Below are 23,828 nucleotides of genomic sequence, written 5' to 3'. Positions count from 1 at the left end.
TAAACAGAAAGCACCCAGAGTCATCGTTTACGGTATCTGTAGCCAGAGGCACTGCCACACCACCAATCTGCCCATCTGCCAAGTGCCCTTTACAAACAGAAGGCACTGTGCTCATCCACCTTCAAAAAGCCATGTGCGTTAGGTAAACAATTACATGCAAATACCAAATGATTGCACCCCACAGCTCAGGGACCAGCCTAATGGTTGCACATTTTAAGGGTTTACATGCAGCTCTATTTGCAGGAAGCTCTGCAACCCACTGAAATAGTGTATTGGGAAAATAAAAAAATAAAAAAATGTTTTAGTAAAATCAATTTAGTATCAATTATAATAGGCACAAATATTCAAATGTGTTCAGCAATCAAAATCTCAGCCAAGCTAGTTCTTTTAACAGCTTTATCCAGGGAAAAAAGTACATCACCTCAAGACCATCATTTTAAATGAGGGCAGGCTTTCTCACAAAAAGTAATTTCTCAAATAGGCTGTACGCCTGTGTTCAAACCTCAGTTAGTTATAGCGGTCGGGGCACCGAGATACATCTCCTCTCAGCTTTGTATTTTGGCTAAGAAGGTTTGCAGGTGATGGGTTTTTGGAACTGTTAAAGTATTGCACGCTTTGATTTTTCTTCCTTAAATAAATGAAATCAGAACAGGTCATACATGGAAAACAAGAATCAAGAATAAGAAACTGAAATCATGGGTCACAAATGTAAGGTAGCCACAGAATCTCCCTATATTTTTGGATCTCCTGTATAATGTGCATTTTAATACATTTTAATGCCCCCCCCCCAGTGAACAAAATTCAAAACTACCAGAAGTTCACGAATTTGAATAACAGCACAAGCAACTAATTTTGATCCATGAACGTCAAACACTCTGTTAGAATCTGAGTTTTAAGAAAATGTAAAAGTCTCTGTGAAGATATTTTCTTTAACGAAGCACACTGGGCACGTAACATTACTTCAGGTTAATGTTCCTGAGGAGGACTGTCTACAAAGGGTCAACTAATTTGAATTCTGGCAAAATATTAGACAGCAGACAGCAATGAACTGAATTTTTAAAAAGTTGTTTTCAAATGGATTCTCTACCACATTAAAATTTCTCCATTGCCCTAAGGCATAAAGCAGTATCAGGTAGTTGTTCTCAATTAGAATCTAAAACATTAGAGCTCTGTGCAAAGCTCAGCACTGCCAAGAAGTGACCCAGATTTGATTCTCGATCTTGCTTTGAGCTGTGTCAGCATTCAGTCCCTCATATATTTTATACACTGAATTACTGTGGGAGAAGGACAAGGCGAACTTGGGGACAGCAACATCTGGATATCTTAGAATAATAGCCCACTCTTCCACAAATTAATTTCCCACAGAAAAATGAAGAAGCAGATTCATTACTAAAGGAAAAAAATCAAGAAGAAGTTCATTAAGAACAGCTCACAGACATACCATACGCATACAGAGCAGTAAGGCTCTTATACCTTATTATTTTTCCTCTACTCTGACAGCCTTTGCATTATGAAGTAAGCATTATTTTATTTCCTGTTGAATACCAGGGGTGTGCACTATCTACCAGATATAGAAAGAAATGGGTCATGATCTCAAAGAATTTATCATTCCATTTTCAAGTCCTCCTTACAGCTATAATGTTGAGCTGATTAATTCTGCTAGTCTTACGCACAAGACTGGCATACAGAAAAGTACAACACTATTTTCCAGTAATTCATCCTTACCAAAAAGAATTTAGCTAATTAAGAGTCCTCTGTATTGAATTACAGCATCAAGTCATGTTCCCAGAAGACAGAGGTGTGTCAATAAAGCCACTTTAAAAAAAGAGGCTTTTTAAAAAAATAAAGCACATAAAATAAATTTAAATAAATAAAGCACAAAAACTGCAATTATGTTCTACAGGAGTTCCCTTCAAAGAGCAAAGCTTCCCCTAGGAGCCTTCAACAACAACCCCACATACCATCCTTGTACTTACGGTTTGATTCTGCCAGCTCACGAGTTGAAGAAAAAGGGTAGGGAAACCCCACACATTTAAAAAAATAGTTAAATAAAAGACCAGCAGAGTTATGAATAATTTCAAAATAGAAGAGTTATACTTACTTTTTTTGGAAAACCATACACATGGGTGATCTGCAGTCGAAGCTAAGGCACTCCTGAGCATCTGGACTGTAGCCTTCTTTAAGTAACATTTCCAAACATTCTTTATTACCTCCATATACTGCTGAGTACACAGGGCTCACTTTGCCTTTTTCTTTGTCACAAATCCGGTCAGTAATTGGTATTAGCATCTCTAGTATACTGCAAATATTTGAAAAACACTATTTAATTGCGTGACCTTATGCAATGATTACATTTCAAATGTATGGTTATTTTTCATATGGTCATTACAACTCAAGAAAAAAACCCTACCTGTTTTTTCACTGCTTAGTTTGCTTTGAAGAAGAACCATTGTCGTTTCATACAGAGACCCATAACAGTATGCTTCCGCATGGATTTACACTGATGATGGGCTGAAAAAACTGCACTACCACGTACAGACTCAAGTGCCTCTAAAATCTTGTATTCCATTATTCGAAGGAGGCTACCAATACATACATTTTAATTCAAATGAGAGACTTATTTCCTATTTTCCAACAATCGTTTTTACAACAATGTGTGTACCTCTGGTGCACATTTAAAACTAGACTCCTACGAAGTCTGGAAGTGAACTCAATGTGCAAGTTGCAAATAAAATGAGTATTTCCTTCTGTTCGACAACACTCACTGAGATACTGAAGCAGAAAAATCAGTCTATTTCACCCTCCACATCCTTCCCAGCTAATGAGAATTACAGGGTAAACACCAGTTCCTTTGCTACGAGAACTTATTGATGCTGCTCAGACTGCCAGTTACGTAGTGCTGCGACAGCTACGAATGCAGCATTTGATTTGAAGACATTCCTAGTGTTGACATTTTTGCCAACCCATCTTCTGCTTCTGATAAAATGAAGAAAAAGCAGCTCAGTATCTGAGCACAGTCTGCCCTCCTCATCAGTTTGAGAAGAGGCATCAATTTGACACCCAAAGTTCAGTGACAGCTCAGTTCATGAACCTCTGCTGTCAACAGTTACGATCACGTACCTACTGAGAGACCTGCAGTTAGCATCATCGTTAGTACAAGTAAGTGCTGTCACGCATGTGCAACCACAGGGTTCCTGACAAATGCTTTTCCGCAATGGCCCATTACTGCAGAAACTTCTTTCCACTCTTGATTTTCAGCTGCAAAAGTGACTTATGTCATCGGAATTGAGCAAAGCTAGAATAGCAAGGACTAGAGGAACTGTTTTGTGACTTTCAGTTTCTTTTTCAGTTTCTCCTTGGTTCAGCTAATTCATTATTTGCATAAAATTACTTCTGCTACTTCACAGACACAACTGTAATTCTAATTAAGAGCTGTTCAAGTCATAAATGAATCATATGCTACTGTTCTTTACATTTTAAAATGCACAAATAGCATGGCCACTAACTGAATTAGTATCTGATTCAGGACTGTGGAAACCCTTCTAAAGAGTTACTCAGTTATGGATCAGAACCCGATTAGAAGGTGACTTCAAAACAGTTGATCACTTCACTGGGACTAACAGATGTTTAAAATATGAAAAGATTGAGAAATTCTAAACTACAAATCAGCTTGAGAACTCATTTATCTTCCTTTTAGAGTTGAATATCCTCTTTGGTGATTAAGCTTTTAATACCAGAATGCTTTGTCTGAATGTATTTTTGACCACCTACTTTTTATGGCCCATTTCAGCTGCTGCGTGAATAGGTAACTGCCAGTTATCCTCGTTGCAGTAGAGGTTTGGATCTGCCCCTTTTGACAGTAACAGCTCCACACACTTGGCATGGCCCTCCTGCGCAGCAATCAGTAGCGGAGTGGCTCTGTCTTTGGCCTGACAGTTGATGTCTGCGCCTGACATAAATTCAACACTTGAGATTACTCAACACAAAACAAACAAGTTACTCACTTAATTTTGGTTATACATGCACTTAGACACATGAAAGTTGTTCACTATCTGGATGAAACTACTGCTGACACTTTATGACCAGATGTCATCAGAACAGTGCTAATGTAGTGCTATTGAAGGTTTTTTGAAAACCCTGATGATCCTTACTTTTTTTTTCATAGTTTTATTAATTCCTACTATCACTTGATGAAAACGACATCAAATTCCTAAATAAGCTTTTAAGTAATTAAGGTAGTTTTGCATACCTAACTGTAACTACAACTATATTACATTATTTAAATGTGAAGTTATGAAGTGTAAAAGTGGAACTAAAATTGTATCTGATGACAGGCTGATGCAAACTTAGAAACAATAAAGCCAAACAAAAGACTGCAATTACCATGGGATACAAGCACTCTTAAGCTCTCCAGCTTTCCATACTGAGCAGCAACAAACAAAGGTGTAATTCCAAAGTCGTCCTTACACTCGATGCTTGCCCCTTTCTCCAGGAGTATTTTAATTATCTCAGTGTATCCCTGAAATAAATATTTTTATTCTTAACAACAACAACAACAGATGTGGAATTGACATAATCTGCTCCCCCCCCATTCTAAACAGAAATCAGAAAAAATGCAATATATTCTAGAGATATACTGGAAAATTGTTAGAAAAAAGTAAATGATTTATTTTTTCACATTTGTTCATTTACTTAATAAATACAAATGGGAATTAAATTAGTTTATAGAACCATTGAGCTAATATATTTCCATGCTAGAAACATGTCTTATATCTCAGGGATCGGGAAATACTAAACAGAATTCTTTCTCAAAAAAATCTTGTAACAGATACAGTCAGTGAGCTTGTAAGTGCATGCAACATTTGTAATAGTTAAATAATTATTGCTTCCCAACATCAACACGTCACATAGTTTCATCATATCAGATACACTCTTCTGTACATTGCATGTACATGACTGTTAGGGTAGGTTAGGAAAAAAATCATCTGATAAAACGGCAAAAAAATACACAAACTACCACTCAGAATACACCAGTTACACGGCAATGGTATGATACACTTACAGGTTACCTGAAAAGCAGCTTGGTGCAAAGAATTCCACCCAGACCAGGAATGAGGTCCTTCAACATTCGCTCCACGTTGGAGCAGAAGCTTTACAACCTCTACATGTCCGTTTTCAACAGCTTCAAATAAAAGAGTAAAACAAACAAAAAAACCCCTTCTTATTAAGTTAAAGAACTCATTGAAAATCTCAGATGCTCTCAACACTAAGTTCCTGACACAGTAATCCTAATTCTTTTATACTTGTATTTGCTTACTTGCCTTTTACATTTAAACTGCAAAAACACAGATGCAGAATGGAAATTCAGTCGCAAAATGTCTAGTTAGATGTGTTAAAATCCCACCCCCATTGCACCAATATGGACAACAAAAGCAAGTTTTTCTCCTGTGAATCTGAGACAATTCCGCAGCTGGCAGCTAACTGTGAGACAGCTGCAGTGGCCTCCTGAACTTAGGAAGCCCACTGCTATGTTCCAACAACTTCCTCCAAACTCAAACTTGTTATAGAAAAATTTTGAACTGTGGTTTAACATCTATATAAAATTCATTTATAAATTGTACATTTAGTTTATACAAGTATATTCGTAGACGAAGCCTCCTTCAGTATCCTGACTCATCCTTGTATTTCTTCCACCACCAATTCTGCCAAGACACAATTCTTGTGTACCAGTGAGTGCTTGATACAGTGATAAATCACGTGTGAATCATCACTATTTTTCAAATATTCATACACATGCTTGCAAAATGGGTGCCTCTGGCTTGCAGTACTCAGTGTCCAACACTGAGCTGTGCCATAGCCCTATTCTACACTCTGGATACCTGGCCGTGAACTTTTTCTGTTTTGAAAATCCCTTGGCTACACAACCCCAGGACTGTTCCTTGGTCCAGTCTCATCTATGTAAGCACTTAGACATACTGTTAATTACCTGTATCCAGTGTGCTTTTAACGAAGATTTCCCCACAAGTGCTGCCTGCTACAGGTTCTTTTAAATAAATAACCTATTTAGTTGTTTAAAATCAAGTGTCAATAGACTTGTAGATAAAAGTTAATGTGGCAGTCACAGTGTGTGTAAAACAACAAGCATATTTAATTTGATAATTTGTACTCTGAGGATTCACTACAGAAGTCTTAAGCATTTAAAGATGTAAACAAAAACTATAGAAGATATTAAACTAAGGAACGTTAGCTGTTAAACTACCAAATGAAAATCAGAGAAATTGTTTTAGCAATTTTACATGTCCTATTACAAGAAGTTAATATGCCTGGAACTATTAGACAAGTGATGTGCTTAGAAAAAATTATTCTCATTCTGCACAAACCTTGTTTACCACCACAACGCCCCATAGCCACCACAGCAAACCCTATTGTATTTTAACATCATTCACGTACTGTTTGAGGTGTATGAACATGAAACTGAATTTATATTTAGTTAAACACAGAGTAGAACTTACTATTTTCCTTAGCTCGGTAAAAAAAATAACTTGCCAATCAATACAAAAGGTGTAAATATCCCTTCCAGTTTTGGTTTATGTACGTTAGAAAGACAGACATAAGGATAGTAACTTATTTGTCTAATTAGTATCTTAGTGGTAATACACATGAAGCATCCATGAATTGGAGATCAAAAGCATAAAGCCTTCAGGAAGATTTGAAGAACTACTGCCTCTTTCTGAACAGTAAGATCTTCATCGTTAACATTATCTCCTCAGATCGGGTAAGTCAAATAAATGGAGAGTGAAGGAGGGAAAGAAGGGGCAGCGCATTCAGCTTTGAAGCTGAAAGTAATTCCTAGACCTACTCCACCTCTGAGCGCAAAGCATAGCATTTAGGCTACAAAAATAAGAAACATGATAGAGAATAAACTCTGGAATATATCACAACTTCTCCCCACATATCCGTCAGTCTAAGATTTCACAAAAGCATGCATCACCTAGGAAGAGCGCGGTGGTTGCCTCAGTGGTAACTTCATCAGCATTGACTCCAGCTTCCAGAAGAACACCGATGCTTTCCAAAGACCCACAGCGTGCAGAAAGGTGCAGTGCACCCATTCCTTCAAACGTCTTTGAATTTATGTAGTTGTCAGATGGAGCTACAGATTATAACAATAAATCGCAATAAATTGCAAAACACGGTTCTTAAAATAATTTAAAATAACTTAAAATAACTGAGTTATTGGAGATGTGAGGCCTGCAGCATGTCCATGAACGTGCTGTTGGACTCCTTCAAACAGCAGCATTAGTTATTGCTGGCCCAAAGCATATACCTACCTTGGACTGAAAAGATAAAGTAAAACCAGTTGTCATTCACAGGCTACAATGTGGCCACTTTACCATATCTAGTCAATATCTATGAAACAAATTTACAAAAGAACACAATAATAGAAACCTACTTTCTATTTTATGTCACAGGGGAGTTTAGCAGCAATTTGAACTATTTCATGTATTTTTTTCCTTACCTGCATCAATTAGCAGCCTCAGACATTCACTGGAATTGTGAGCTGCTGCTTCGTGGATTGGCATCCACCCCCTGTTATCTGGGACATCAAGACTGTACCCCTGTTTAATCAGTTTCCTCAGCATTTTAACGTTTCCTTCTCTTGCTGCAAGTCCCACAGTGGAACACCGATCAGAATATGCCTCCGTGAAATCCATCCTTTTGTTAGATTAGGTCTGTGGCAGGAAGGGGAAGACGACAAGGAGAAAAAAAAGTGGTTGTCAGTACAAGACGTACACAGATTGCAGCAGAGGTAGCTTTCAACACAGGGCCAGAAACACCCTGAATGAACTACAAAGCAGAGCCTTAGAGCAGCAACCCCTGAGGAAGAAATCTTGGCATTACAAACCACTCGAGTTAGGAACCTACATACAGATAGAACCCATCACAGGAACCATGCAAACCCACAAAAAAAAAAAAAAAAAAGACTCGAAACTCCCTCCTGCAGATTTAATCCTCTACCTCCTCTTCTGTCCTAAAAATAAACAAAAAACACAAAAAGACTACATAATTTTACAATTTTGTTTTTAAGACACAATCAGAAGCCGAATTATCTTTAAATAAAAAATAATTTCTAGACCTACTCCACCTCTGAGCACAAAGCATAGTATTTAGGCTACAAAACATGAAACATAATAGAGAATAAACTCTGCAATACACCACAACTTTTCCCCACACATCAGTCAGTCTGAGATTTCACAAAAGCATGCATCACCTAGGAAGAGGTGAACCTAGGAACCCATAGGAACCATAAGGAACCCACATCGTGGCATCACTTCTGCACAATGACCGCCTCTGTGCAGATACAGCTGTAAAGCGGGTGATAGTGCTGCTATGCGTTACCATTTGCTGTTTCTTGAATTCTCGGGCGCGTCCTAAGCGTGTGATGCTGGCCTCCGACCCTGTTTGAGGCACCTAAGGCTGCTTCGCTGTCTTCCCAGACGGGCCGGTGGCGGTGCCGCTGGGTGAGGCGCGTTTGCAAGCCCAACGCCCCGCGGGCACAGGGAGCCGGCCAGGAAGCTGCCGGGGCTCTTGGCCCTATTGCCGGCCCAACCGCGGCCGCGCCGCCCGGCTGCGCGGGGCTTTCTGCGCGCTGTTTCCGTGGGGGCGCCGCTCCGGGACCCCGTTCGCCACCTGCCCCGGGGAGGCGGCGCTGTGGGGGCGGCTGGGGCCTCAGGGTTGCGGCTGTGGGCCGGGGCCCCCCGGTGCCGTCCCCCCGTGCCCGCCCCGCTCTCACCGCGCAGGCCCCGCGGCCGGCCCGGCCCGGCCCCGCCCGCAGTCGGGGCAGCGCGGCGGGCGGCGGCCATGTGGGTGTTCGGCTACGGCTCCCTCATCTGGAAGGTGGACTTCCCCTTCGAGGAGAAGATGGTGGGGCGCATCCGCGGCTACAGCCGCCGCTTCTGGCAGGGCAGCACCGACCACCGCGGCGTGCCGGGCAAGGTGAGGCGGCGGCGGGCCGGGCTGCGTCCGTCCACAGCGCGGGCACGGGCTGGGGAACGGCTCCACCGGGCTCGGCACGGCTCAGCCCGGCTCCCTGCTGCGCCTCCGGAGGCCGGCAGCGCCCGTCGGAGTGCGGCTGTGCCGCCTGTCCGTGGACCTTTTCCTTCTTACCTGACGAGTGCACCTGGGCAGCACCTGATGCCTGCCGAGGGCAGGCACTCGGGTCGTCCCTTGTCAGCTATCCGGGATAAATATCCCCAGTTTGACCTTTTTTTTTTTTTTTTTTTTTGCATACTTTTGAAAGTTTGAGGATTCATTTCCTCCTGGATTCTCTGCTGTCAATGAAAAAAACTTCTAATGAACTTCTGACAGGAAAATGATAACAAAAATAACCATCACTCCATTTTAATAGTGGAAAAATAACTGTGCTGCTCACTCATTTATACAGACATTAATATTCTAAATACTTAAAATACTGCACGGTGTGGGTGTCTGGCTTTGGGGAGAAAGGCTGGTTGGTAAGTGAAGGCCAGACCTGTGCACCTGAGTAGCTACCTTGCTGTTGTTTTTCATCTTTCTTACTTTTTTACTTGAAGGAAGAAGCTTATTTACTGGTCAGAAAAACTACCAAAAACCTAAAAATCCAGAAGCAAACACTTCCCATTTCATTGGAACATATGTAGTTTTTAGCCACTGGCATGAGAATAATAGTTTTTCTCTGCTGTGGGAGCCTGTATCACCCTCCCCATACAGGGGCTATCGCCCTCATGTAATTCTGAATGGCTCAACAAATGCTAAAGAAACAATAGGTTACAGAACCACCCAGTGGGTTAGATGAATGCCTTTGATGTGGCAGGACTATGTTATTTACAGCTGCAGATGCTGCTCATGGCTGAGTCATCAGAAATGCAAACTGATCATATATGTACAGAAACTGATACTTGGGTTCAGCTCTCTAACAATTTACCTGCTTTGAATGTTGGTTTTGTATAGTGTAAACTTGTTTTCCTGATGCTTGCTAAAGCAGCTGTCAGCCCTGGTGACTCCACTCTAAAGCTGGAATGTAATTTTGGAAGAGCACCCCTAGCAAAGGCATAAGGATTCTTTTCATAAATAAAACAGCATGCTACATGTAGCATGGAAGAAATTTTCATTTAGTCCCAACTAGCACTAATTACTACCTCAGAGACCACAGAATAGCTTGTACAGTACTTACCAGCACAAAGTCACTCTGAGTAAGCGTTCCTCCAGTTGCACGTGGCTGAATAAGAGGGGATGCTGGCTGGACAGCCCAGTGCTTTCTCAGTAGGAACCCTGATTCCTCACTTACCAGTCATTCCTCTTCAAACTGTGTTTGTGTGAGCACTGCGACATTTCTATTCCTTTCCTGAATTCAGGAGTCCTGAAAAAAACATGCACATGTTGTTCAGGTGGGGCATAAGAGCGGCTGATCCATAAGCCTCCTGAACTTGGGAAGCCAGGCTTTAAAGAAATATTTTTACATCAGTAGAGAAAGTCCTCTCTTTGCGCTTCAGAAAGTAATAAAACCCTCGCAGGCAAGTTCTTCCTTTCTGCAGGTATCCCTGGAGACCCCACTGTATTACCTTCTTTTGGGCTAGCGGAAATTCAGGGGATACCCAGCGTGTGTTTCTGCAAATTTGGAAAATCTTGCAAAATGGCCATGCCAGGTTACTAGCAACTAGCACAACCTTTGTTCCACGAAGCTTAATTCTTTGTATTTCTGCCCCAGTCCAGGTCATGCCCAGAACCATCATCTGCAGGCATATAGAGCCTTAAAACAAACAAACAAAACAACAGTGCCCATGCACTGGTCTATTTCTGTTTAGAAACAGCACATTATTATTTATGCAAACTGGTTAATACATTTTATTTTTGTTTACAGAAACACTTAGCATTAACAAATACACTTTTTTTCTCAGAATCAGCAAGTTAATGCCCTCTTGCGTTGCTGCAGTCTGTGAATTGTTGCTGTTACTTCCAAGGCAAAGAGGCTCCCTCAGTGAATGCTGAGAAGCACACCGTGGAGACTTCCCATTTAACCAGGCCAAATAATTGCTGCTATAAAATCATTAAAACCTCTGTGACATCGGAGATGACGTCTCTTGTGGGTGAACTACAAGTGAAACTGGTCCTTCGATACTAATGCATTTTAAAGAACAGCACTGAAATTCTAGACAGCAAGTTAAAAAAGGCCCTCCTGAAAACGCAAGTTGCTACAACATTCCACGGTCAGCGCAACAAAAACATACAGAGCACTTTTACATGCAGTGGCTGCAAGCTTTTAGTGCAAAATTCAGTTGACCCTGTACTTGTACTTTGAACTGCTCAACTTATATTGTAGTAAGAAGGTTAACTAGTTATAAAGTGATGTTTCATCGTGGTGCCATATTGTGTAGTTTACAGGATGATAAATTGGAAAACATTTTTTTGAGAACAGAGTGCAGAAAAAAAAAGAATTTTGTTTTTCAAAATATTCCTGAATTTATGCATTAGCTCTACTTAAGATTTTTGTTGGATTAGTGCAAACATTACTTTAAAGCCGCTTGAATCTTACCAGGCAATAACAGTGTTCCCTGAAAAAAAGAGCCATTGGCTTAGAAAGACCTAAGTAAGAAAGGTTGTTTGCATAAATGGCAAATTCAGATTTCTTACTCCAAGCTTTAGAAAAAATGGCAACAGAAATACAGTCCTGCCTGATTCACATAAAACCTCTCAGACTGGAATGAGGGGGAAGTTGTATATTTTTTAATACAATATAATCAAAGCATATCTTAGTATTTTCACTCCTTAAAAATAAGGTTCAAAGCTTCCTAAACCTCATCCACTAAGGCTGGCTTTCTAACCTGTGCATTGCTGGTTTTGGTCACCTCTTGGACTTTTCAGTGTTTCCAAATCTCCTGAAGTGTGATTCCTGCATAATCACTTTCTATATTCAACTGTTTTTTTTTTTTTTTTTTTTTTGGGGGGGGGGGGCGGGAGAGAAGAGGGTGGTGTTAAAAACATCACCAACATGTTAAACTTTTGTCTTTTTCCAATAACTAAGCAGAGAGCTCACACTATGATAATAATCCCAGCTCCTTTTCTGAAATAACCAGCTTTTCATATTCACAAACTGTATTTTTAGCGTTTATTGTTTGAGAGATTCTCAACATAACGGTTCTGTTTTTCTTCCAACAGTATCAGAATAATCTACAGTTCCTTAGGCTACTAATTTTATACTTTAAAAATACCGAATTCTTGTTACTGCTCCAGTTCCCTAAAACATTCCCAGGTTTCAAGATTTGCTAAAATTATTCAGACTTGCTCAACTAATATAAAATGTGAGGGTATAATCTCACCCAGATGCATTAATCTGAACTATTATAACGTTCAGCAGCTCTCTATAGAGCCTGGAGACGCGTATGCCCATAGACCCTGTTTTTTTTCAAGGCTGTTCTGTACAAGGTAACAAGAGCCATGTCTCAGTGCAGTGCTGAGGTAGGACTGCATGCTTCGGTTCTGCCCTTTTCCTCGTGTGAGACAAGTTCTTCATCCTTCTGCTGTAAACCATAGGAACAGCACTGAAGTGCAAATACAAGCAAGGGCTGAAGTGTGAAACCACTGTTAGTACAATATGGTTCAAACCACACCGAGAGCTTTCTGCAGCCAAACAGCAGAGTTTGGCGGGTTCTCCTTGTAATCCCCTTCCCATTTGCTGTAGCTGCTCCCCAGCTTTGCTGCCTGGTGCAGTGGCAGCTCTGACATGCAGGCTGTCGGTGTGTATCTGGATCTGCTAGAGACTCTGTAGCTAACCTTTGGATGTACTTTGGAAAAAAAAAAACCACTAAGGAAACTTGATGACATGATTCATTTAGCTCCTGCTGCCCGCTGTTAACCCCCATGGGACTCCCACATGTGCACTCTGACATGGGGTTACCAAGTTTATACAGAGTAATTCAGCTTACAGTTAAATCGTTTTAAGATGATGAAGGGCTTTTAGTTTGTTAAACGTGAAATGGAGAAAAGAAGTCCCACCAGGAAACTGTCCAAATAAGATTCACTGTGAAGGTGTTACAGGATCCTGCTAGCCTCTGCATTTCTCTACTGTCTGTTCTGGGGCAGTGAAAATCCAGGATTGCCAGCCTTTGAAAATCAACCCCAGCTCCACTGGATGTACCCAGCAAGGGGCTTAGGGGAGGATGGACAGATAGCTCCTGTTATGCTACCACTAGGCGCAGGAAAATGAAGTGCAAAAAGCTCCTCTTTGTTTAAATGATCTTGCTCTTTAAGGAAACCATTTCAAATTATTATATTCCTACTTACTAGCAAACTTTTGTTCCCCTTTCTGAAAATTTTCAAGAGGTAATCAAACTAAAATCATTTCTAAGGTAACGTTCCCTTTTATTCCACTTATTTTCACACCCAGATGCCAAAACTAATTGATTCGTCAATCAGTAAATATTCAGTAATTTTAGTACCTGAGCACTTTATGGTGCCACTGAAAACAATCTAGCATAGCCATGGAAGATCTTACTTCAGTTTCATAGGACACATCAGCTAGACCTAAGGAACTGCAGGCTGCACAGAACTGATAGGAATTCCTCAAAGACACCTGATTTAGGAGGTCATTCAGGTTTGCCCTTGGCAGTACTCCTTGGGCACAACAGAAATCATTTTGGTTTATATTATATAGCCAGTCATTTACAGATGCGTTACTTTCTTTACTTAGCTGGCAAGGGTAATACCTGTGGTTCCGTAATGGTGTTTGGTTTAGGCAGTTCCGTGCAAGACAGACTCTACAAACCAATAAAACACATATCCTGGCCCTACCTAGACAAACAGATTGTTCTTTCATCACACAGCCAATTTGAAGATGAACTACTCCTCAGTACTTCACTGCTTTCAGAACTTTTTAACTTTACTGTTTCAGTATTTTACATTTATTAGTTAGGCTTCAGATACAGGCATTGCTGGTAATACAGAGAAAGTGGTTCCACACCACAAAATGTCTCCTTAATCTACAATTTACAAATTCTTAGTGACCACTATGGAGAAGACAAGTTAGAGAAGTGTTAACGACTATGGAAGAAGCTGATGGCCATATAGAAAACTAAGCCATACGTATATATGTATATACATACGTATTCTGAATTATCTGTCAGAGCTCAGAAGCTAACTCAGTGTCATTATGGATAGTTTTATTATTTTTATTCTTGTAAAGACAGCTTTTCTTATATGTTGAATCATTAGAAAATGAATAACTGGGGGGGAGGGTGACTAGCACATGAGCCAATAAGCACACCTGTATCTTGACAGTTTTGTGGAGTACCAGATACTCTGTCTTGGAATGATTATGGCACAGCTGGATGACAGAAATATGTGTGAGTGTGTAGAGAGGGTCAGTCATCCCGGCCACGAGAGAGGTTGCTTCTGTATGAAGAGAAATGAACTCTTCTGTTAGGCAAATAAAAAAGGCAGGAGTGAGAGCTGCATAGTAAAAAAATGAATGGATAGAGAAAGTGAATGGACAGCAAGAATCAACTATTTTTCCTAGTATCCAAATGAGAAATACTTAAAATTATCAGGAAAGAAGGCTCAAGGAAAAGAGAACAAACAAAACTAATAAAATACGTATTTAAATTGCAGAACTCACTGCCATGAGATTTGGCAGAGACTATATAAAGGGGTTAAAACAAACTGGGCAAACAAGTAGAAAAGTGATATTGTGGTAGCTAAGACAGTAAGGCCTAGGTATAGGTTTTAATGCTGTGACTGACAGTCAGGAGAAAGTATTGTGTGGATGAACTGCTCCTATTTGTGCTAATACCCATGCATGCATATATACCCACCAACAGCTTCTTACATAAATGTTTGTGTGCATGTATTTCTTTAACAGCATCAGGTACTTAGGAAAAGAGCCTAAAACAGACAGTATGACAGACCGTGGGTTTTTATCTCACTATGGCAATTTTGGTAGTGTTTGTTCCCAGTTTGTTAAACCTAAAACATTTAGCAAAACATTTGATCATCAGAATTTCCCGTCTATTAAAAGAGAGAACACCTAGACTGAGTTCAGTATTCTTGTCCGGACGAGATTCGTTAAGACACACTCTCTAAATAAACAGTCAATGATATATTTAGCGTAACTCAAGGTGAGCCCTTCAGTACTATTATTAGCGCAGTGTGTTAACTAGCTTCCTTTGAGATTAAAAACTGAATGACAGCAAAACAGCTCCAGGTAATTTATTGATTGAGACTGTTTTCAAATAGACTAAGATGAACATGTGCACTTCCTATGTCATGCTTTTTATAAAGAAACACCTCAGTTATCTTGCTTAATTGTATAGAGCTGTGGTATAGAGCTGTTTCCTCAATGTACTCAAATAGCAATCATTTTAGTACTTTCTTAGTTTTGTTGCCTTATTTTATCAATCAGATCAGAAACAAATGGCTGAAGCTGGGTGAAGAGTGGCATGACAATGAAAAAAAGGCAGCACCTCAGAGCTTATAAATAAACAGCCTTTCAGATTATAAAAGATCCAACATTGAATAAATAGTATCTATAGTTGATGGTATCTGTTAAGTGTTCTGTAAAAACTAAATTTCGTATTTTGTTTGTTATGAAAAGAAAGTATGGCTTTCCAAAGGCCTAGTGAAGGCGAAGACCTATGTTATTACTGTGTGAGAGAGAGAAATACAGGTATAGACTAGGCAAACAGAAAAGCACTGATATGTCAATGAAACTACTACAGATGAGTCAGAAAAAGACTGAAATGATGCAGTAGTAGAAGAGTGAAAGCTAGCTAAAAGTAAGTGAAAGGCATGCGTGTACACCGAGTTCAGATTATCTTTGTAGCTCCTAAGAAAATTAATTTCTGTCCTAGAGTACAATTGAATGAATGGCAGTGTCTCTGCTTTCCCTTACATCAAACCAAAGACACTTGTACACTAATCTGATGCTAAAATCAGCAATTTTACACTACGGATGTAGTAGTTTCCTCACAGTGTTTTACGTTCATATTTTAAAATGCTGTTATTTAGTAGTTGGTCTCATTGATCCTTGTGGGTCCCTCCCAACTCGGGATATTCTATGATTCTCCAGGTCATACAAAAAAAAATCATTAATTATCTTTTCTGTATTTACAAACTGGCTTCCTACTCTTCCTGCAAGAAGTAACTCATAGGAAAAAGAAGCCATTCTAAAGGTATCCTCCCTCTGCCCAGTAAGACAGAAGGAGCTGGGAGGGGGAAAAGAGGAGGAAAACAGTCTTCTGCACAAAAACCTTTTTTTTTTTTTCAACTTTGAGTAACACAGTACTAACATAAAGAGTTTTGTCTTACTAAAAATTACTAGCAGATTTCTTTGCTATATGTTTTCAAAACCATCTAATTTGCAGAGTGCTTTTAAACCTAGGAGTTGCCATGTGTCACAGCGTATAATTAACATTTTCTAAAATCCAGTTAGTGCAAGCCAAACCAGAAATGGTAGTACCTTGCTTAGGGTATGCAAGCTAGATTTCGATGTTACATTCTTTTCCATGCCTGTGTATAAACTTTTTGTCTACAAGTTAGAAGGTTCACCTCATTGTCATTATAGAGAAAAAAATACAGCGTAGTACTGAGAAACAACGTGACTGAGGAAGGTGCATTCAACATAGTTTTGCTTTAATTAATTGTCATCAGCGATTTACAATGAAAGCTTCTTACTGAACTAATGATGGTTTTCTTTTAATTTTAGCCTGGAAGAGTTGTGACTCTGGTTGAAGACCCTGAGGTACAGTACTCCTGTCTCTGTAGTGTACAGACTGTCCTATTGTGTTCCCAGCCTGTGTAGTAAGTCTCTATTAATTTTGCTTCTCTACGACCCAATAATTGAGTTATCTTTACTGCAGTGAAACGTTCTCTCAAAATTCCTTGGAGCTACACCAATGACTATTCATTATTTCAAATAAATCCATCAGTCTAAACTAAGCAACTGGAAGTAGTTTCAGTCTATTATTACGAAAGGTAAATTTTCAAGTATTGTCCTGAAGAGTCACTTCAGCTATCCAGCTACAAAACACAGAGTTTTACTTTCAGCATATTTACAGCGCTGAAGACACACCGATATTAGACATTAGATGTTGCGTTAGAACCACAATCTTAGCCTCCCAAAATAAAAACTGAAACACACCAAGATAATATTAGTGTTAAAAACGAGATGTCTTTGCCTTATTTTTTGCTACACAGATAAAATGCTTAAGGAATTAAATGCCTCAACTCTACATTTAGTTTCTACGTAACGTGAAATAAGCTCCTGTGTAGGAAAAAAAGACCTTTGGCCTGAGTCTGCTGTTCTTGCTCATCTTTCAACTTTTTACTTAGGTCTCACTTAGAAAAGCACAAGGGAAATGTCTGGGTTGTGAGAGGGAGGAGAGGTGAAACCAGGCCTACACTTTCAGTCATGTAAGTTGTAGGAAAACTAAGATTTTTCTGCTTTTACCCAGTCCTAATTCTGTTTGATAATAATGAACCTATCTTTACAACTACATGCTACTACAACTACTACATTACTTTTAGGGATCTTACGCACCAGAGAACTCTTGGTTGGACTGCTCACCAGCCAGGACAGGACTCATGAGGCTGGGAAGCCCTGGGAGATTATTTGATGGTAGACCTTGGGTACAGGTGCTCCCCCAGTCCCTGCAGACCCTCAGTGCAGCAGAGCTGCTGTGTTCGGTGCCTTGCTGTGATGGTCGTGTCCATCCAGCTGCTTGACACTTGAAGGGAGTGCATCCCTGCAGGTACTGCTGCCTCCAGAGCAGGTGAGGAGCAGGGCTGGAGCAAGGCCACACAACGCAAGGCTGGAAGACAGGGAGGATGGGTATTTTGGCAGTCATTAGTTTTTATTTACAGTAGCTTATCTGTACAGTTATGATAATGTTGTCTTATCAACCTATGCCCCGAAATAGCAGCCACAGATAGAGGTAAGTTTAACTGTAATCGTAAAGTTCATCTGTTTGTGCAGTTAGCAAAACCAGCAAAATGCAATGCACTGTCTCTCATTGTTATTTTCTGTACCTTTCTAGTAAGAGTTTTTTTTCACATTGCTGTACTGCTGGGTACCATTATGTTACACAGACTTCTATATAAACAAAGAATGGTTATGTTTGTTGTCACTCAGTTTCTATTGTTAAGCAAACTTACTTGTTGCCATAGAAACTTTTTTCCCCTTAGCAAACCAGTTTTGTTTGTTTGGTGTTTTTTATTTTTTTTCCCTTTTCTCCAGAATCTGGTACAGCCAGATAATCACACCTCACACATAAACATCGAATGCTGTGACAAGTAATGTCCTTTAATTCCAGTAACTCATTCTGCAGCTTCAGAAGGTAACCTTATGTTGAACCGACTTCAGCAGCCTGCAGCTGTTACGTCCCCTGCCCTGAGCACGGCGGTGGCAGCAGCAGCGGCGCTTTCTGTCATTGGCATTGCCAGCCCTCAGCTCAGTGGCAGCCGTGCATCCTTTTTCACTGGCGATAGGCACAGCATGGTTTGGAAGCGTCTAGCTTGGAGAGTTAGTTTAATTTGCTCCATCTGCATTTCTGCACCAGTTAAGAGGAAACCACACTGAAAAGGAACACTGTACGCTTGTCAGATTTCCGGGTTTTAATTTTTCATCATCTGAAATAGGGATCCCCTACACTGAAAACAAAATGAATGAACTAGCAGCACTTGCCTGCTTCAACCGAGTGTTAGGCAGCCCCTGTCCCCACCACACCTGCAGAGATTTTCCTACCCACAAGGTACATCTACGTGGCAGATTTAAGTCAAGCGCATAGCGCGTGCAGAAGGGACCGGGCATAGCGCTGCTGCATCCCTTGCAGACAGCTGTAGCAAACCCACACCACAAGCGGCCGAGGGGAAGCAAGGACCCCTTTTTGTACTCCCCAGGGCTGCTCTTGGCTGCAGCACATGTAATGGTGTGGCCATCTACGGAGGGTGCCATAGGAAATGCCTCCTGTGCATTTTTTCTTAATGAAATGCCTTTGACCAGCTTGTTAAGGTCTGACTGCCAAATTCAACTCTCACTAACAAACATCACCACCCCACCATTATTATGACTAAATACCAAAAAAAAAAAAAGCTAATTGTTTTGTCATCATTACTGTAGCACTGATGTGTGTACTAGCTTCACTGCAGGAAGAACCCACATTTGATGTTGGCAGTAGACAAAACTGATTATCGTATAGTTTAAAGCAGCATTCATAAGAAACAATGTGTAGCCTGTAAGGGATAACAGGCCATAACCATTTGCCTGTGCTACTTAAAACAAACAAAAGCCAACAACATCCTGTTAATCTGTCCCTACTCAGATCTCACTCATCTGCCCATACAAAACTCTGTAAGGGATTATAACTAATTCACACCACAGTTAAATGCTTTCTCAGATTTTATCCATGAGCATGATGAAGAAATATTCAGATTTACTAAGACAGTGATGAAATTAATCCCAGCAGTGTTTGCTGAGGAGCTGGCTATGCCCCAGTTGTGCAAACTGAAGGTTTATCCCAGCATTTTCTTCTCAGGTTCAGTATCAGCACGGTAGCATTACCACCCTCCTCCTGCCAAATGTGTGTGACAGAAGTGACACCCGCATCCTTAAAAGTGAAAATGTAACTAAACAGAGACAAGACTTGGTCAAAATTACTTCGAATTTGGTACTCTTTACAATTTTCATTTCCACTCTGTTATCTTTGTGAGGTCAGGAAGACACTTTGTGTCCTTCCTACCAGCTCTTTAATAGTCAGTCTTCAGAAGCCCACAAAGGCTATTGACTATTTCAAATTTAACTGCAACAAGAAATTGTTTCATAAGAAAGGCCTTGGCATCAGGAAGAGGGTGGAGGATCAATCTGCATAATTGCTATTTTGATCTAAGATTTCCTAAATAGAACAGCCCTTTTAATATGGGACTCTTTATAAGAACAGTTTAGAAATAGTTATAAGACTGAAAATGGAAGATAAAATGCAAAGAAAGTTTTACCGAAATAAAACAGAAATACATTAATTTCTGAGTATGCTTTTAAACTCCGCTTGGGTTTTTATTTTCTTATGTCCTTCAACAGGGGTGTGTATGGGGTGTTGCTTATAGATTGCCAGCTGGACAAGAATGTGAAGTCAAGGCATACCTAGATTTCAGAGAGAAAGGAGGCTACAGGACTACAACTGTCATTTTCTATCCAAAAGACTCATCAATAAAACCATTTGATGTATTACTGTACATTGGAACTTGCGATAACCCTAACTACCTTGGTCCCGCGCCTCTAGAAGAAATTGCTGAACAGATTATTAACGCGGTTGGTCCCAGTGGAAGAAACACGGAATACCTGTTTGAACTCGCTAACTCTATGAGAAACCTCGTACCAGAAGACATGGATGAACATCTCTTCTCCTTGGAGAAACTAGTAAAGGAACTATTGGAAAAACATCAAAGCATAAATTGCCTATAGAATAACTTATTTCTTTTAATGATCTTGCTTCATCTTCAGAGGAATGGTTTCGTTGCACAATGGCTATATGACTTGGAGGCATGTTTCTCTGTACTATGCTATCTTATTTATTTTAATATTGCGTTCAAAAGAGTAGTTAGTCATTAAAACATACGGTTTTAAAAATCATACTTTTGGGAGTCTGTAGAAGGGGGAGCAGGGGAAGTGCTTCAGGTTTGAATTTGGTATATTGTTTTCTTTTTATCCAAGGATTTCATCTTTCTTTACAGAAATCTCAAGAGAACCACTTAAGCCTCTCTATTATTTCAGGTTAAAAAAAAATCTATATCTTTTAAGTATTTTCAGATGAACATCTGCATTCAGATACAACTCCCATTGATTCAAGTGATGTTTTTTTCAGATTCAAGACCGGCATGGAGCTCAGTGCAGCTAAATAGATGAATGTTAAGTAGGTATTGTAAACTGCATAGTAAATGCATAGTAGGAAACTTGTATCAGCATTCAAGTTCATTGAAATTAAGTTGTTCCATTGCATTAGTGATCTTACCCTGCATGTTTGTCCTTAAGACATAGAGGATAAACTGTCAGTGTCACAAAAATAGTCCTTTCCCTTGGCTCATTGTGTCAAGCCCCTGAAAACCAAAGTGCCGGGGTACTCCGACACAAACAAGCAGTACCATATTAGTGCGTCATTTTATTTTTCAAGATTAAAGAATAAAACTAAAGTGTTAAAATTAACTAAGAGTATGACTTGAAGCCACGATGCAGCAAGAACGTTCAGAAACTCTCAGCTTTGTTATTTGCCTTTAGATGCTGTTGTAACCCAATTTTGTAGAAACTCACCAGTCTGTGAGGATAGATTTTGCGCCAGTGATGTTCAACCAGTGTTTCAGGGATTTGCAGACAAAAGGTCATTAAGAAAGGAACCCTCTTTTCAGTCAACTGACGTGTTTTATGGACTTCTAGCCAAAAAAGTTGGAAAGCCACTAGTTTAGGCTAATAGCTTTACTTTATGCAAAACGTAGGATGGAGTTTCCGTCCGAACAAGGACTTGTCTTGCTTCTCAAAATTTTAAGTTATTTTTGTTAACTTTCAATAAAGTGTATTTTTTTAATGTTAATATAAGAAAGGTCCTGTTTCAAGTACCATGTAGCATCTTATTGTCTCATGCAGGGAATGTATATATGTTCAGTAGGCGTTTGGAAGCCTATATTTTGCATCAGTACTTGCAAAACCAGTATGTTTCTACTGTACAGGCTGTCCATTTTCCTTCTTTGCATTTTCCTGTTTTATATTTGTAATTCCTTGAAAATACTAGGGTTATCAGCATAACAAGCTGCTGTTATTTTTCTTGGCCACCTACAAAAGCCAAAAAGAACATTAATAAATGTTAGTGGGAAACATTTGAAAAAGGCACCGAGATGAGTAGATTGTAGGATATTAAATTCAAACCTAAATTCCAGATAATAAGATTACTTAAAATATTTAGCCAAGAAAGCTGTTTTTGTTAAATGCCAGATTACAACTTTAGCATGCTTCTGGCATCACTCAAGCATACATTCATTGAGGAAAGAAAAAAACAGTTTACTAGTTTTTAGAAGCTACTGTTTAGTGGTTGAATGCCGCTCTTAAAAGAGTGTGTAATAGGGTCTCACTTGATGGACTACTATAACTTGCAGAAGCAAATCCTCTGATGATATTAGCAAAATAATCCCACGTACTGAGGCCCCATTATTCCATTAGTACATGAGTTACTTGCAAACTGATGGAATAAATATCCTTCAGAGGTCTTGATTCTCCACTGCACTGTGCTGGTTTAAGATCGATACAACTGAGTGGAAAAGCAACGTCAGCTAATTCAGCTGTACAGCGGGACAGAAGCCTGATGGGGACATCCAGGTGTCTGTCCATCACAACAGCCATTAAGATGCCTGAAGATGGAATTAAACATTTGAGCAAGAGTGACTTCACACACCAAAGACTGACAGTGATAGCCACATCAGCACTGAGGAACATGCAGTTACGCAAGCATTATTCCCCCTGACGTAGAGTCACTCACTCTTAAGTGTTGTGGGATACTGAACTGTAACTGAAAATGTTATGTATGAATTATTTCAAGAATATTTATGTGTTCCTCCCGCAACAAAACCAGACAAAAAGAAGAACCAAACAGCACTTCTTTTCTTGTGCTTGCCTCAGATAGAAGCAAGCTTTAGTGAAGTTAAAACACGTAAGATGGCATGTCGACTCTACGCATTTTTTAATTATTTCCCCAAAGGCTTATCTGTGTTCCTTAAAACAGGGCAGGGGTTGCATACGCTCACTAATGATCCAAAAACATCAGCGATGATTCTCTCTTTAAAACTAAGTTTAAGCACTGTGTTGGGGCATTGTGATTATGTATGGCTCTACAGTTTGTATCTTTACTTATATTCAGGACATCGTTGGTTCATTTGCTTTCCAGATTCATAAAATTTGCAATAATATCTGTAATGATACATTCCAGTTTGTACATACAACTTCAATACAATAAAAATGCATCACATTTATTAACTATGTTGGAGAAAGAAATTTCCAATTTTTTCTCAATTTAAAGAGTATCCAGTAATAGGATGGACATCCCTGTGTATCTTAATTCTATCTTGTTACAAAATGATATTAGATCTAACGATGAAAAATGATATACATGAGCTAGCTACTATTATGAAGTCTTAAACTGTCCCAACGGAAGCAATTAATTAAAGCACCAGAAATACACACTTAATCTTCCTTTACGGGATCTAAGCCATGACTCTTCACACAGCTTCAGTCACCAACAAAAGCCCAGTATACTTTCAGATGTTACTCGCCAAAAAAAAAAAAAAAATACACACTTTCTGTATGCCACATGCCTTTTTTTTTCCCCTACTTGTTACAACTAAATCTGAATTTGTGACAAAATGATAGAGATTTTAGATAGGGCTTGATAATACAAACACACAATAAGTGACCTCTAAACTTGTTTCCACAAGTCTGAACATTTCAGGCAATTCTGCTGAAAGCACAGGAAAAAGCATACTTTTTTGTTCAAAATACCATGGATAATCGATCCCTTACATGCAAAATACCCCACATTTTGAACACCACTTACCCCTAAAGCTGAAGCAACACGTTTACAAAACTGGTTGCAACATCTCCCATCAGTATTGTATTACTATTTTATTTTATATCATTGTTTCCTGAAGTTCACTGGGTTATTAGATTAACTCAGATTTGCATCCCTTCCCGTCTCTTACTTCTAGTATGTATCTGGATACAGATTCTATTCAAACTACAGAGCTGAGAATGTTGAAAAAAAAAAAAACAA

The 23,828-nt window shown here is 39.6% G+C and overlaps 2 protein-coding genes across 4 annotated transcripts in view; one reads left to right on the top strand and one right to left on the bottom strand.

Moving 5' to 3' along the window:
• The window catches only part of ASB3 (ankyrin repeat and SOCS box containing 3), a 31,976-nt gene that overhangs the window by 5,708 nt on the left and 2,440 nt on the right, over window positions 1-23,828 (bottom strand). Inside the window, exons 2-9 of one of the 3 annotated variants that reach the window (XM_035565422.2) lie at window positions 17,567-17,837; window positions 10,211-10,396; window positions 7,517-7,730; window positions 6,992-7,150; window positions 5,070-5,182; window positions 4,384-4,519; window positions 3,772-3,949; window positions 2,102-2,299 (exon numbers count right to left, since the gene is read on the bottom strand). In XM_035565422.2, coding sequence (XP_035421315.1) covers window positions 2,102-2,299; window positions 3,772-3,949; window positions 4,384-4,519; window positions 5,070-5,182; window positions 6,992-7,150; window positions 7,517-7,712 — 980 coding nt within the window. In that variant the 5' untranslated portion in view covers window positions 7,713-7,730; window positions 10,211-10,396; window positions 17,567-17,837. Of the gene's footprint in view, window positions 1-2,101; window positions 2,300-3,771; window positions 3,950-4,383; window positions 4,520-5,069; window positions 5,183-6,991; window positions 7,151-7,516; window positions 7,731-8,397; window positions 8,785-10,210; window positions 10,397-17,566; window positions 17,838-23,828 lie in introns of those variants that run through there. The other 2 variants (XM_050709428.1, XM_035565420.2) reach the window with 2 other exon arrangements.
• CHAC2 (ChaC glutathione specific gamma-glutamylcyclotransferase 2) lies at window positions 8,803-22,956 on the top strand. The gene is made up of 3 exons (XM_035565429.2): window positions 8,803-8,994; window positions 16,733-16,768; window positions 20,099-22,956. The coding sequence occupies exons 1-3, from the start codon at window positions 8,860-8,862 to the stop codon at window positions 20,480-20,482; spliced, it is 555 nt and encodes a 184-aa protein (XP_035421322.1). The 5' UTR covers window positions 8,803-8,859; the 3' UTR covers window positions 20,483-22,956.

This window comes from Cygnus atratus, chromosome 3 (genome assembly GCF_013377495.2).
Source record: "Cygnus atratus isolate AKBS03 ecotype Queensland, Australia chromosome 3, CAtr_DNAZoo_HiC_assembly, whole genome shotgun sequence".
Lineage (NCBI taxonomy): Eukaryota > Metazoa > Chordata > Aves > Anseriformes > Anatidae > Cygnus > Cygnus atratus.
Note: the sequence above shows the minus strand (reverse complement) of the source record. Positions and strands in the feature narration are given on the sequence as shown.

Bases quoted from the DNA above. Each gene is read 5' to 3' on its own strand.
- CHAC2 (XM_035565429.2), top strand. From the start codon at position 8,860: ATGTGGGTGTTCGGCTACGGCTCCCTCATCTGGAAGGTGGACTTCCCC. The intron at 8,995-16,732 runs GTGAGGCGGCGG...TTTTAATTTTAG, and splicing joins ACCGCGGCGTGCCGGGCAAG to CCTGGAAGAGTTGTGACTCT. The intron at 16,769-20,098 runs GTACAGTACTCC...GTCCTTCAACAG, and splicing joins CTCTGGTTGAAGACCCTGAG to GGGTGTGTATGGGGTGTTGC.